The sequence below is a fragment of the Nicotiana tomentosiformis genome, chromosome 8 (genome assembly GCF_000390325.3).
Source record: "Nicotiana tomentosiformis chromosome 8, ASM39032v3, whole genome shotgun sequence".
Lineage (NCBI taxonomy): Eukaryota > Viridiplantae > Streptophyta > Magnoliopsida > Solanales > Solanaceae > Nicotiana > Nicotiana tomentosiformis.
The window spans coordinates 106,013,618-106,025,971 of record NC_090819.1 but is presented as its reverse complement, the minus strand read 5'-3'; the positions used below and the strand labels follow the sequence as shown (position 1 = coordinate 106,025,971).

At 40.2% G+C, this 12,354-nt stretch overlaps 1 protein-coding gene across 1 annotated transcript; it reads left to right on the top strand.

Moving 5' to 3' along the window:
* The first annotated feature begins 1,441 nt into the window (after nucleotides 1–1,441).
* Nucleotides 1,442–1,834, top strand: LOC138897959 (uncharacterized). Its single transcript, XM_070183986.1, has one exon. It carries the CDS (start codon nucleotides 1,442–1,444, stop codon nucleotides 1,832–1,834), a length of 393 nt encoding a protein of 130 aa, XP_070040087.1.
* Nucleotides 1,835–12,354: the final 10,520 nt, after the last annotated feature.

Here is a 12,354-nt window from a genome sequence, read left to right as displayed (position 1 = left end):
TATGAGTCTGAAAATAAAGGAGGAAGTCACCAAGCAGATCAAAGCCAAGGTTCTCAGAGTGGTTGAATATCCGACCTGGTTGGCTAACATTGTGCCGGTTCCAAAGAAAGATGGGAAGGTCAGGGTATATGTCGACTATCGGGATTTAAACAAAGCAAGTCCCAAAGATGATTTCCCTTTGCCCAATATACACATACTGATTGACAATTGTGCCAAGCATGAACTCCAATCCTTTGTGGATTGCTTCGCGGGATATCATCAGATCTGGATAGATGAAGAGGATGCCGAAAAGACAGACTTTATTACACCGTGGGGAGTATATTGTTACAAAATGATGTCGTTTGGCCTAAAGAATGCTGGAGCCACCTATATGAGGGCCATGACAACCATTTTCCACAACATGATACACAAGGAGATAGAGGTGTACGTGGATGACATCATCATCAAATCCAAGAGAAGCACAGATTATATGGCAGATTTGAGGAAATTCTTTGATCGACTTCGAAGATACAACCTAAAATTAAATCCCGCAAAATGTGCCTTCGGAGTCCCTACTGGAAAGTTGTTAGGGTTCATCGTCAGCTGCCGAGGAATTGAGCTAAACCCGTCAAAGGTCAAGGCTATCCAAGATTTGCCACCTCCGAAGAACAAGAAAGATGCGATGAGTTTCTTGGGGTGTCTCAATTACATCAACCGTTTCATAGCACAATCAACTGTGATTTGTGAACCGATTTTCAAAATGTTAAAGAAAGACGCTGCAACAAGTTGGATTGAAGAATACCAGAAAGTCTTTGACAAGATCAAGGAATATTTATCCAAACCACCTGTTCTGGTCCCACCAGAACCTGGGAGACCTCTGTTACTCTATTTATCTGTACTGGATGGGGCTTTCGGCTGTGTCTTGGGATAACACGATGAGACGGGAAGAAAGGAACAGGCCATATACTATCTAAGTAAGAAGTTCACACCCTACGAAGCACGATATTCTTTACTGGAGCGCACCTGCTGTGCTTTGACGTGGATAGCTCAGAAGTTGAGGCACTACTTCTGTGCCTACACCAAATATCTCATATCAAGAATAGATCCATTAAAATACATCTTCCAGAAACCCATGCCTACGGAAAAGTTGGCAAAATGGCAGATAGTACTGAGTGAGTTCGACATCATCTATGTAACTTAGAAGGCGGTCAAGGGGAAAGCATTGGCAGATCATCTGGCAGAAAATCCTGTGGGTGGAGAATACGAACCACTGAAAACGTATTTTCCCGATGAAGAGGTATCATTCGTAGGAGAAGATATCACTGAAACCTATGACGGTTAGAGAATGTTCTTCGATGGAGCTGCAAACTTCAAAGGAGTAGGTATTTGAGCAGTTTTAGTGTCAGAAACAGGTCAACACTATCCAGTATTCGCAAAGCTCAGGTTTCCATGTATCAGGAATATGGCAGAATATGAGGTCTGCATCTTGGGGCTCAAGTTGGCCATTGACATGAACGTTCAGGAATTGCTGGTAATTGGAGATTCAGACCTTTTGGTACATCAGGTTCTAGGAGAATGGGCTACAAAGAATACCAAAATATTATCATATTTATACTACGTACAAGAGTTGATGAAGAGATTCACAAAAATAGAGTTCAAACATGTTCCGAGAATCCAGAATGAGTTCACAGATGCGTTGGCCACTCTATCTTCCATGACACAACACCCAGACAAGAATTTCATCTATCCTATTCCAGTAGGGATCCATAATCAGCCAGCTTATTGTGCTCATGTTGAAGAAGAAACTGATGGGAATCCGTGGTTTCATGACATCAAAGAATACTTGGCAAAATGAGAGTACCCGGAGCACACAAATCATACTCAGAAACACACACTCCGAAGATTATCTAACCACTTCTTCCAAAGCGGAGGAATTCTGTACAGAAGAACTCAAGATCTAGGGTTATTACGGTGTGTCGACGTTAATGAAGCATACAAATTGCTTGAAGAGATACATGCCAGAACTTTTTTCCGGACCACACATGTATGGCTTCGTCTTAGCTAAGAAGATATTAAGAGCGGAATATTTTTGGATAACTATGGAAACAGACTGCATCAGGTATGTCCAAAGGTGTCATCAATGCCAAGTACATGCTGATATGATACGAGTGCCACCCAATGAACTCAATGCAACAAGTGCACCTTGTCCTTTCTCCGCTTGGGGGATGGATGTCAGCGGTCCAATCGAACCTGCCGCTTCAAATGGGCACCTATTCATTCTAGTGGCCATAGATTATTTCACAAAATGGGTTGAAGTCGCATCTTACAAGGTTGTAACTAAGAAGGTCGTAGCGGACTTCGTTAGGGATCGTATTGTCTGTCAATTCGGGGTATCGGAATCAATCATCACCGACAACACCGACAACTTTAACAGTGATTTGATGAAATCAATGTGTGAAACCTTCAAGATCAAGCACAAGAATTCCACAGCATATATGACACAAATGAATGGAGCTGTGGAAGCCGCCAATAAGAACATCAAGAAGATATTAAGGAAGATGGTAGATAATCATAAACAATGGCACGAGAAGTTACCATTTGCCCTACTTGGATATCGTACCACGGTTCGCACATCAGCTGGGGCAACTCCTTATTTGCTGGTCTATGGCACTGAAGCTGTCATTCCCGCTGAAGTAGAAATTCCTTCTTTGAGTATCATACAAGAGGCTGAACTCAGTGATGCAGAATGGATACGAAGTCTTTATGCGCAACTGGCTCTCATTGACGGAAAAAAAATGAATGCAGTATGTCACGATCAACTTTACCAGAACAGAATGTCCAGAGCTTTCAACAAAGGGTCGGGCCTAGACAATTCACACTGGGGCAGCTGGTGTTGAAGCGGATATTCCCGCATCAAGATGAAGCCAAAGGGAAATTTTCACCCAATAGGCAAGGGCCCTACATAGTTTACAGAGTACTAACAGAGAGGCGCTCATATTCGCAGAGATGGAAGGAGAAGTTTGGCCAAAACCTATCAACTCAGACGCAGTCAAGAGATACTATGTTTAGATTGTTTACATTTCTTCATCTGATGTAACTGAACTACGCTTGAACTGATTCCCGTTTAAGAGGGAATACGTAGGCAGCCCTGTGGGTTCGGTCACATCTCAATAAAATCTTCATTTTTGCCATGGTCAGAAACTCGGGCAGAATTTTGAGGAGGACCCTCAAAATTCTAAAGCAAGTCCAACCAATTTCGTCATACGCAGAACAATCAAAGAATTGCTTTTAAACTGGGGCAGAATTTTGAGGAGGACCCTCAAAATTCTAGAGCAAGGAAGTTGCAATGTCTCTAAAATATGTCACAGTCATTGGTTCACCTAACTTAGTCGATATTGCATACTACTATATTCAAATAACTACATTCATCAAATGCATGCATTTCTTTCGAAAACCTTTATTTCTATAAACAGCGAGATGTTACCCAGGGTAACTCAAACAGGATCTAAAGACAGGAGCACAGGCAAGGCAGAAGAGAAAAACGCGAACCAACCTTCCCCCACAGAACTCACCATTTTTCTTTGAATGCAGGTACAATAAGATAACGATACTCGCAGATACATCAAGACATTGCCTTCAGATTATCTAGCACAAATATCTTCAGCTAAGAAATACTTTTCCACTTGCCTCCTATTCTTTGCATGAGGCTAAGCATTGCCTCCCTAATTGCATAAGGCTAAGCACTGCCTTTCCTTGCATGAGACTAAGCATTGTCTCCTTTCTTTGCATGAGAATAAGTATTGTCTCCTATTTGCATGAGGCTAAGCATTGCCTCCTTAATTGCATAAGGCTAAGCATTGCCTCTCCTTGCATGAGACTAAGCATTGTCTCCATTCTTTGCATGAGACTAAGCATTGTCTCCTATTCGTACGAGGCTAAGCATCGCCCCCTTAACTGCACAAGGCTAGGCACTGCTTTTCCTTACATCGAGACTAAGCATTGTCTCCTATTTTGTATGAGGCTAAGCCCTGCCTCCCTAATTGCATAAAGTTAAGCGCTGCCTTTCCTTGCATGAGACTAAGCATTGTCTCCTTTCTTTGCATGAGACTAAGCATTGTCTCCTATTTGCACGAGGCTAAGCATCACCTCCTTAACTGCATAAGGCTAAGCATCCTTAACTGCACAAGGCTAAGCATTGCCTTCTTTGCATGAGACTAAGAATTGCCTCATATTTTGCATGAAGCTAAGCACCACTTCCCTTACTCGCATCAGACTAAGCGTTGTCTCCTATTTTGCATGAGGCTAAGCCCTGCCTCCCTATTGCATACGGCTAAGCACTGCCTTTTCTTCAGGATTAAATACTATCCCCACTACGCCACCTAAGACCTAGCACTATCCTCTGTTCACCTATGGCTAAGCACTGCCCTCATCTTACACAAGACTAAGCCTTGTCTTGTCTCATCTTCGCATGTGACCAAGCGTCACATATTTGCACTTCATAGGCTGAAATATCGTCATTTTGTCCAAAGGCATCATAGTCCGAAGGCATCATCCTCATAGTTCAGAGGCACCATTTTCATGGCCCGTCGACATCATTTCATGGCCTGCGAATCCCTTATCACACGATTCATAGCCCAGGACGTCATGGTCTATGGACATCATCCTCACCGTCCAAAGACAACTTTCATGGTCCAAAGGGAATTTGCATCATGTTTAAATTCTCGCAATAATCCATATATACTTGCGTGCATCGTGTTTTAAGTTTTGCAGGTAATCCGGGAAGTAACCGTTCTCCTAACGGGAGCAATCATCGCTCATGTTTCCATTCAACGTTCACATCCTACAATTATTTCAAACGCAAACAACCACCATCAGTTACCCACTTTTACTTGATAACCGTTCAGATACTCGTTTTGAGATACATCCATAACATTTCAGAGTCACATTCATGATTTCGTGCAAATTCATCTGATATTGTCCTACCCAAAAGAACCCTTTCCGAAGCATACGACCGTTCCTATGACAACTCCATCGGTTAAGTTCACTATTGGATCCAGAACTACACACGACCTGATTCCCGTAATACCAGGGATATGTAAGCAACTCAGGAACCAGGGTTCGGCCCCCATTTTTCAAATCATACCACCCCTCACTCAATTCGGCCAAAATTGGTCATCATATGCTTTACCCAACAACTCTTTCATCATTCCCGGGTAAAGAGGGGCAACTGTTGATACCCAATTTTGCCCTCATATGTTTCAAAATATATACATGCCTTCAAAATAGCATTTTATGCATCATTATTTAGTTTACAAATCTATACAAGCATTTCCTATAATTTCCATATTTTTAGAGCACTTGAATTAATTTTCTTGCATTTAAATTACATAAATATCTAGTAATTATCCCTTTAAATTATTTTGTGATGACTTAGTTACCTAAAATTATTATTTTGCACCTATAATATATGTTTCAAATATTTTATTTTATTTCATATAATTATATTAGCATTTTAAAGCCATTTATCTAATTTTACAATAATGACCTATATTCATATACAACTGCTCTTTATTTTATATTATTTATGTCAAAACAACATATTTATATTTTTTAATACTAAGTTATTATTTTAAGAATTTCAGTGCATAAATAATATTTTTATTTATTTATTAAGCATTTGTTTATAAATTATTTTTATAAAATTTTGGGTATTTAAATAATAGCCTATTCTAATCAATTTTGGACCACATTAGTGGCCCAAAACTACCCAAACCTTATCCCAGTCCATCCCAGCCCAAAGCCAAACGACCATTAGTCTCATACCCGGACGGAACCCGTCTTAAATAACCCGCCCTGTTTCCCTTGTGATCCTGGCCGTTGATCTCAAATGATCAACGACCCATAATTAACCTACCCGTTTTATATTACCCCTCACCCTAAACCTTAAAGACCCATGTTTCCTTTTACCCGTCGCCTTTAAACTCTTTCTGTCTCACCTCTCTCTTCAGAAACCCTAGCCGCCTCCCCAATCTTCTCCAAATCCGAGTAAATCATGGATTCCCTCTGTGATTTATTTGCCTTTTATGCGTTATCTCGTTGTTACTTGCAAGATTATGGTGTTACTTGGTACTTACCTAAACATGGCAAGTACCATATGTCCGATTCTATTCGAATGAGTCCTATTTCTTGAATCTGGACCGTATTTCGTCTAGATGCGTCTGATTCCACACTGTGGGAGTCCGATTTCGTTTGGATTTCTGTTGATTTACACTTTCCCTAAAAAAACTAGGGTTTATCGGATTCCTCTCTTAAATCGATTTCAAATTGATTTGCATGTTGTCTTTCCTTATTTGTCGCTTAATTTACTCTATTTCCTTATGTGTTTGTTCGATTTTTGACTGCTATATAAACCCTCTCATTTCCCTTCTTTAGGAGAGACTTTTGAAAAAATCAATTTCTTCACTAAAATTTTGAGGTTTTTGCTACTCTCTTGCTTAGTATTCTGTATTGGCCATTCTTGGTGCGAGCACTGCCCTGAGTTCATCGAAACTCTCAAGAACTTTGACGCATTAGGGATCTTGGGTTTTCTGTGGAAACCTATTCTTTACTGTTTTTCGCTTAACTGGTGAGTCACTATACTTTGATATTTCGTTCCTAGGCATCTATGGTTTGTATACATTTTCATTCCTGAGATTGGTCAGTTCAGTATATTTTCTGGATTGCTTTTGTGTGTAATTCCGTTTGCTTTCCTCAACTTTTTAGGTCTCTTTAGCCTTTAGCTTTTAACATGCCTAAACCGGGTTCTATTAAGTTCTGACCAGTCAAGGTGTTAGAAATTATTACTGTTTGGGACTCTTACACTTGTTAGCATCTTCTGGTGTTTAATTTAGTCTTTTGCTATAAATCTTGTTACTTGAATATGCCCTACTTGCATAATTTGTACTTCTTTAGTCGACTAGTGTAGTGAGTTCAAAAGCATGGATATGCACGCCCACTGTATGGCACAAGCCTGTTTCCCATCATATTCTGATTTCTGTGGTAGCTTGCTTATCTAATATGTTTGACCCTGCTCTCTATCAATATGCCTTTAGCATGTTTAACCCCCCCCCTCCTGATTCACCAGTAGATATGATCTGCTTTTCTCATGTCTAAATGTTGCCCTATTGCCAAATTAACATGACTGTTTCATAACATCAAGACCTATACTTAGCACAATCTGGACCTTCTTTTGGTAAATAGTCTACTGTGTCGAAGATAGAATACCCACATGAGCTATTTAACATGAGCTTACTCATCACTCTGTACTGAATCTCTGTGATGCTTGTCTTGCATACATAATGTGTTTTAATGTTATAAGACCTTTTCCCTCAACTGTGATCTTGCTTCCTTGCTAATATGCCCCCCAATATGTCTTAATCCCATGTTCCTTCAGTGATTGCTTGGACTGTCATAATGTGTGCTCCCTATCATGTCCCAATGCAATCTTCCCTCCTGATGAGAATTAACATGTTTGTCTTATGATAATAAGATGGATGCTTAGCTTAATCCGAACCTCTTAGGTCTCAATTGGTTTAATGTCATGAGCGATAATCTATGTATATCTTGCAAACCTATTTTTTTTTCTTCAATATGAGGCTATCTATGTGGTGCTTTGCTGTCCTGCTAAACCTACGGGTCTATTTGATTAATTACTCTATATGCTCAATTTGGCTATGTCTACTTTAGGATATGAATGTATCTCCTAACTTTTGTCCATTTTCCTCACTGGCAACTTATGCTATTCTGAACTCTTCATTCTTAGCCGGCTGAAAGCCAAGGCCACCTAGGTTCTATTATTGACCTCCCTAGTGTAAGCACTGCTCGGGGTCCAATTGAGACCCTTGTGAACTCTGACACACCAGGGCTTGGTCCTTAGTCACTCCCTCAATCTCAAAATTGTTCATATTAACTCTACTTCCCCTTGTTATGTGTTATGTACCTGAATTGGTTGGTTCAAGTGATGCAACACTTGGTGCCATGGTTGAGTAAACTGGTTCTGGACTCCTCTATGGATCCCTGAGTCTTGTATTGAATGTGGGTCTTTGTTGATGGCCTGGGTATGTTGTGTAAGATCTATTGAAGTCCCGGGCAATACTGGGAATTTATTTTATTTGGGCTTGCTGTGGGCCTCTTATCGTTGTTATGTGACATTTGTATTTTTACTCGTATTTGAGCATGTAATAACCTCTGTATAAACACTTGGGGAATTAGTAAGAAGAAGAAACGGGTATGTCTAAGTTTGCATGAAAGGGTAGCCAACATGCCTATAGGATTCACATGACTTATCCAACTGCTATGTATATGCCTTTAATCTTGGTTGCACTGTTAGAAATCATGCCATTAGGACAAGTACACACACACACACGTTATCTGCTAGCAAATATGAATTCAAATGTTGCCATTATTCTCGCTGCTGCGTGTTACTAGAAAACCTGCCTATAGGAATAAATGTTAATGAATTTTCCTTCAATTCACTTCAGTTATTCACTAGAAATCATGCCTATAGTATTTTGATCACTTCGTTTGCTATTGTATCACATTGTTCACTAGAAATCTTGTTTATAGGACTAAGTATAAATAAAACGAGTTCTAATCATCAATTGTTAGAGATCCTGCCTATAGGAAATAATTGCTTGTTAATTGTTTAATATAGACTACTTAAACAATGTTCCTGATCATCACTGTTAGGAAAAATTGGATAATTCTGGGGCTCTTCCCAGCAAATTATGTTATACCCAACTGTGTAGATCACCTAGGCATCATACATATAGGATTGGTAACGTAAAACTCTCAATAATTAGCTTATAATACCCGCATGATTCTGTCTATAAGCTATATCCTGTATCTGAAATTACCTGCATACTTTGATCACCTAGAAAGCATATCTATTGGATTCTGTAGATTCATGATTGGCATATATGGTTGCATGCATTTATTGCTTAAGTGCGGAGGCAAACTTGAGCCCCCTCCTTTATTGACATATTTGAAGTCCAATGTGTGTTTTGTATGTCGCCTAGTTTTATCATTTTGAGAAGCCTAAGTTTAAGTCTAGAACCACCCTAAATAGAAGTCCAATACCTCTTGGACCATAGGAATGGGACGGGTAATGCATGCATAGGGTATGACCTGAGGGAGTTACGAAGTATTATTTAGGGAAGGTAATGCACCCCGCTGAATAATATGAGTAACACCCCATCTTAAGGGAGTTACAAAGTATTATTTATGTAGCACGGGGTGATCCTTTAGGCTAAAAAACTTAGGACCCCCCCCCCCTCCCCCTTCTGCTTTATATATGGTTATTAGATCTAAATAGTTGTATCCCTATATTCGCACCAAGATATGTATTAATCATGTTCTAATAAAGTTCTGTGACTTCTGAACTCCCTTTGTTTATTTGATCACCTAGCTTAATCGTAATCCACATAATCTTAAGCTCAGCCGGGACCCACAATTGTGGACCTCGAGGAGTGCCTAACACCTTCTCTTTGAGGTAACTTGAGCCCTTACTCGATCTTTGGTGGCGTTGACTAGTCAAACAGAGTCATTTTCATAATAGGTGCCCTAACTCACCTTAAACCGTTGGGTGGTGACTCTCTTCTTTTAATACCTCCTTAAAAGATTTATCACATGTCGAAACCCGATTTCGCAAGAAAAAGGGGGCGAGACACCAATTGCCTTGATTGTTTTGATTGTTCCAATTACCTTGGTTGTTAGAGTTCCAATTCCCTTGATTACCTTGAGATTGCCATTGTTGTTGGTTCGGGACTTGAGAGTTATTTCTTTGCCCTTGGAAGTTGTTCACATATTGCACTTCCTCCTCTTGTTCATTGTATGATTCATCTTGGTCAAACCCACTATCTTCTTGCATATATTGTTCCGCACGGTTTTGCACTTGTTGACCATTTTGCTTTCGCTTGTTCACCATCATATTTACACCTTCCATTGCATTTACTTTCTTAGGACCTTGAACTTCTTGAAGTTGAGCTTTGCCTAATTGATTCATTGCGGTGGTCAACTCGGCAATTGCTTGCCCATGATCATGCAATTTTTTATGTAGGTGAATCTCATTTGGATCACCTTGAGAAACATTTGCTCTACTTTGTCATGCCGATGAAGTATCCGCCATTTCATCTAAGATCTCACAAGCTTCGGCATATGGTGTTGTCATGAAATTTCCACTGGCAAGTTGGTTGACCACGCATTGATTGGTAGTATTGATCCCCCTATAGAAAGTTTGTTGAATCATCGCCTCCGTCATATCATTGTTCGGGCACTCTTTCACCATAGTACGATACCTCTCCCATATCTCGTGCAAAGGCTCATTGGGTTCTTTCTTGAATGCTAGAATCTCGTCTCTAAGAGTAGCCATATGCCCGGGAGAAAAGAACTTGGAAATAAATTTCTCCGCCAATTCATCCCATATACGGATAGAATGTTTTGGCAATCTTTCTAACCAATCCATGGCTTTCCCCCGTAGAGAGAGGGAAATAGCCTCAACCTTAGATCATCCTCGGAGACGTTGGTCTGTTTACTCCCCCAGCAAGTGTTCACGAACCCCTTCAAGTGTTTGTATGCATTTTGACTCGGAGCCCCGGTGAAGAATCCTCGTTGCTTTAGCAATGTGAGCATAACATTAGTGATTTGGAAGTTGCTCGCCCTAATGCGGGACGGGACTATGGCACTTGCATATCCTTCGTTTGGCAACACCCGATATGGAGCCGCTCTTGGTGGAGATAGGGGAGGGACGAGAACATTGTCATGAGGCGGTCGGCCTCATCTATTTGCTTGAGGTTCAAGAGGAACCTCGTCAACTTGTTCATCATCCACATCCTCCCCCAATTGCAAGTTTCCGAGAGGAGCATTGTTGTTAAGAGCCATTTTTGTACCTACAATTGTTTCACAAGAAAAAAAAAATTAGTAACTCGGAAGGAAAGGAAGACAAGTCACACACAAAACCAAGTATATAGCTAAATCCATTTTTTAGTTCCCCTGCAACGGCGCCAAAAATTGATCTCGCCCAAATCACACCTCAGTTTGGGGTTGTGAAACGGTCGATTGCAATAATAATTACCCAATTGGGAGTCGGGATAGAATCCACATGGAGCGTATATGGGATTAGGTATATATTCAGACTAAGCGCGTAAAGTGTCTAAGATGCACTTCCACAAGCTGTGTTTTGATTCTACTTCTAAATTATGCTACAGTTTGCAAATGTAAAGCTAGAAAATAATATTTTTGGTGTTGTTTTTCAAGTATGTAAAAGATCTAAGGTTGTGACTTCCACCTAAGTGTTTGCCTAATGGGTTATGGGCTTTAGAGCGGGTTTTATTGGTCGGGGTGTATTATAGCAATCAACACATAATTACCCACTCAATACCTCTCGGTAATATAGTGGTTTTGCCTGATTTGGCTCTCTCTCAAGTCCAAATGAGTAATGCACAAAACAGTTGATAGATGCTCAAGTCGGATTTTACTATCTCTAGATTCAACCATTTAATTAGGACTATCAATTTCTTGAGTTCATCCCAATTTATTGTTAGCCAAGTTTTCCTAGACTAAGTCTCTCTTTCTCAAATAGAGACTAAGTCAAATAGGCTTGAATAAATGTTTGCAACCATTAATTCTACAATTATAGCAAGAACTAGGCTAAATATTACACACCCAACCATAACCAAGCTCTAAATCAAACACCCATTAGGTACCCACACTAGGGTTAGGTCACAACCCTAGCTAAACATTCAGCTACTCATAGTGGGTGATGAAGAAAATAAAGAAGAAAAGATGATTAAACTCATATTTAATGATAAATAGATGAAAATCCAATGTAAAATTGACAAGCTATGATAAAGTTTCCTAAAACAGTAAAGAAAAACGGCTACCAACTTTCAAATATTCAAAACATGACCTAATTTCGTCAAAAAAGACTATTTATACACAACTGAATTTTTCAGACAAAATTGCCCTTTCGGAGGTTCTGCGGCCGCACAATTCTGTGTGCGGTCCACACTTTGCTGCAGCTCTTGACAGGAGTGGTTTCTTCGGCTGCACAATTCTGAACTACGGCCGCACTTCTTGAGTTCTGCGAACCGCACAATTTTGGGTGCGGCCGCACAATTATAGTGCGGTCCGCAGATCTTGATTGTCTTGAATTTCCAACTCTCTGAACTTTGACTTCTGCGGCCGCACAACTATTGTGCGATCCACACTTTACATTGCAGCACTGTCAAATTTCCTTCTTGTTCTGCGGTCTGCACTTTAGCCTTTTTGATTGATTTTTGTCCTTGTCCAAAATCACTCCTTCTTGAGTTGAATTTCATCACTTTGGCTCATTTTCCA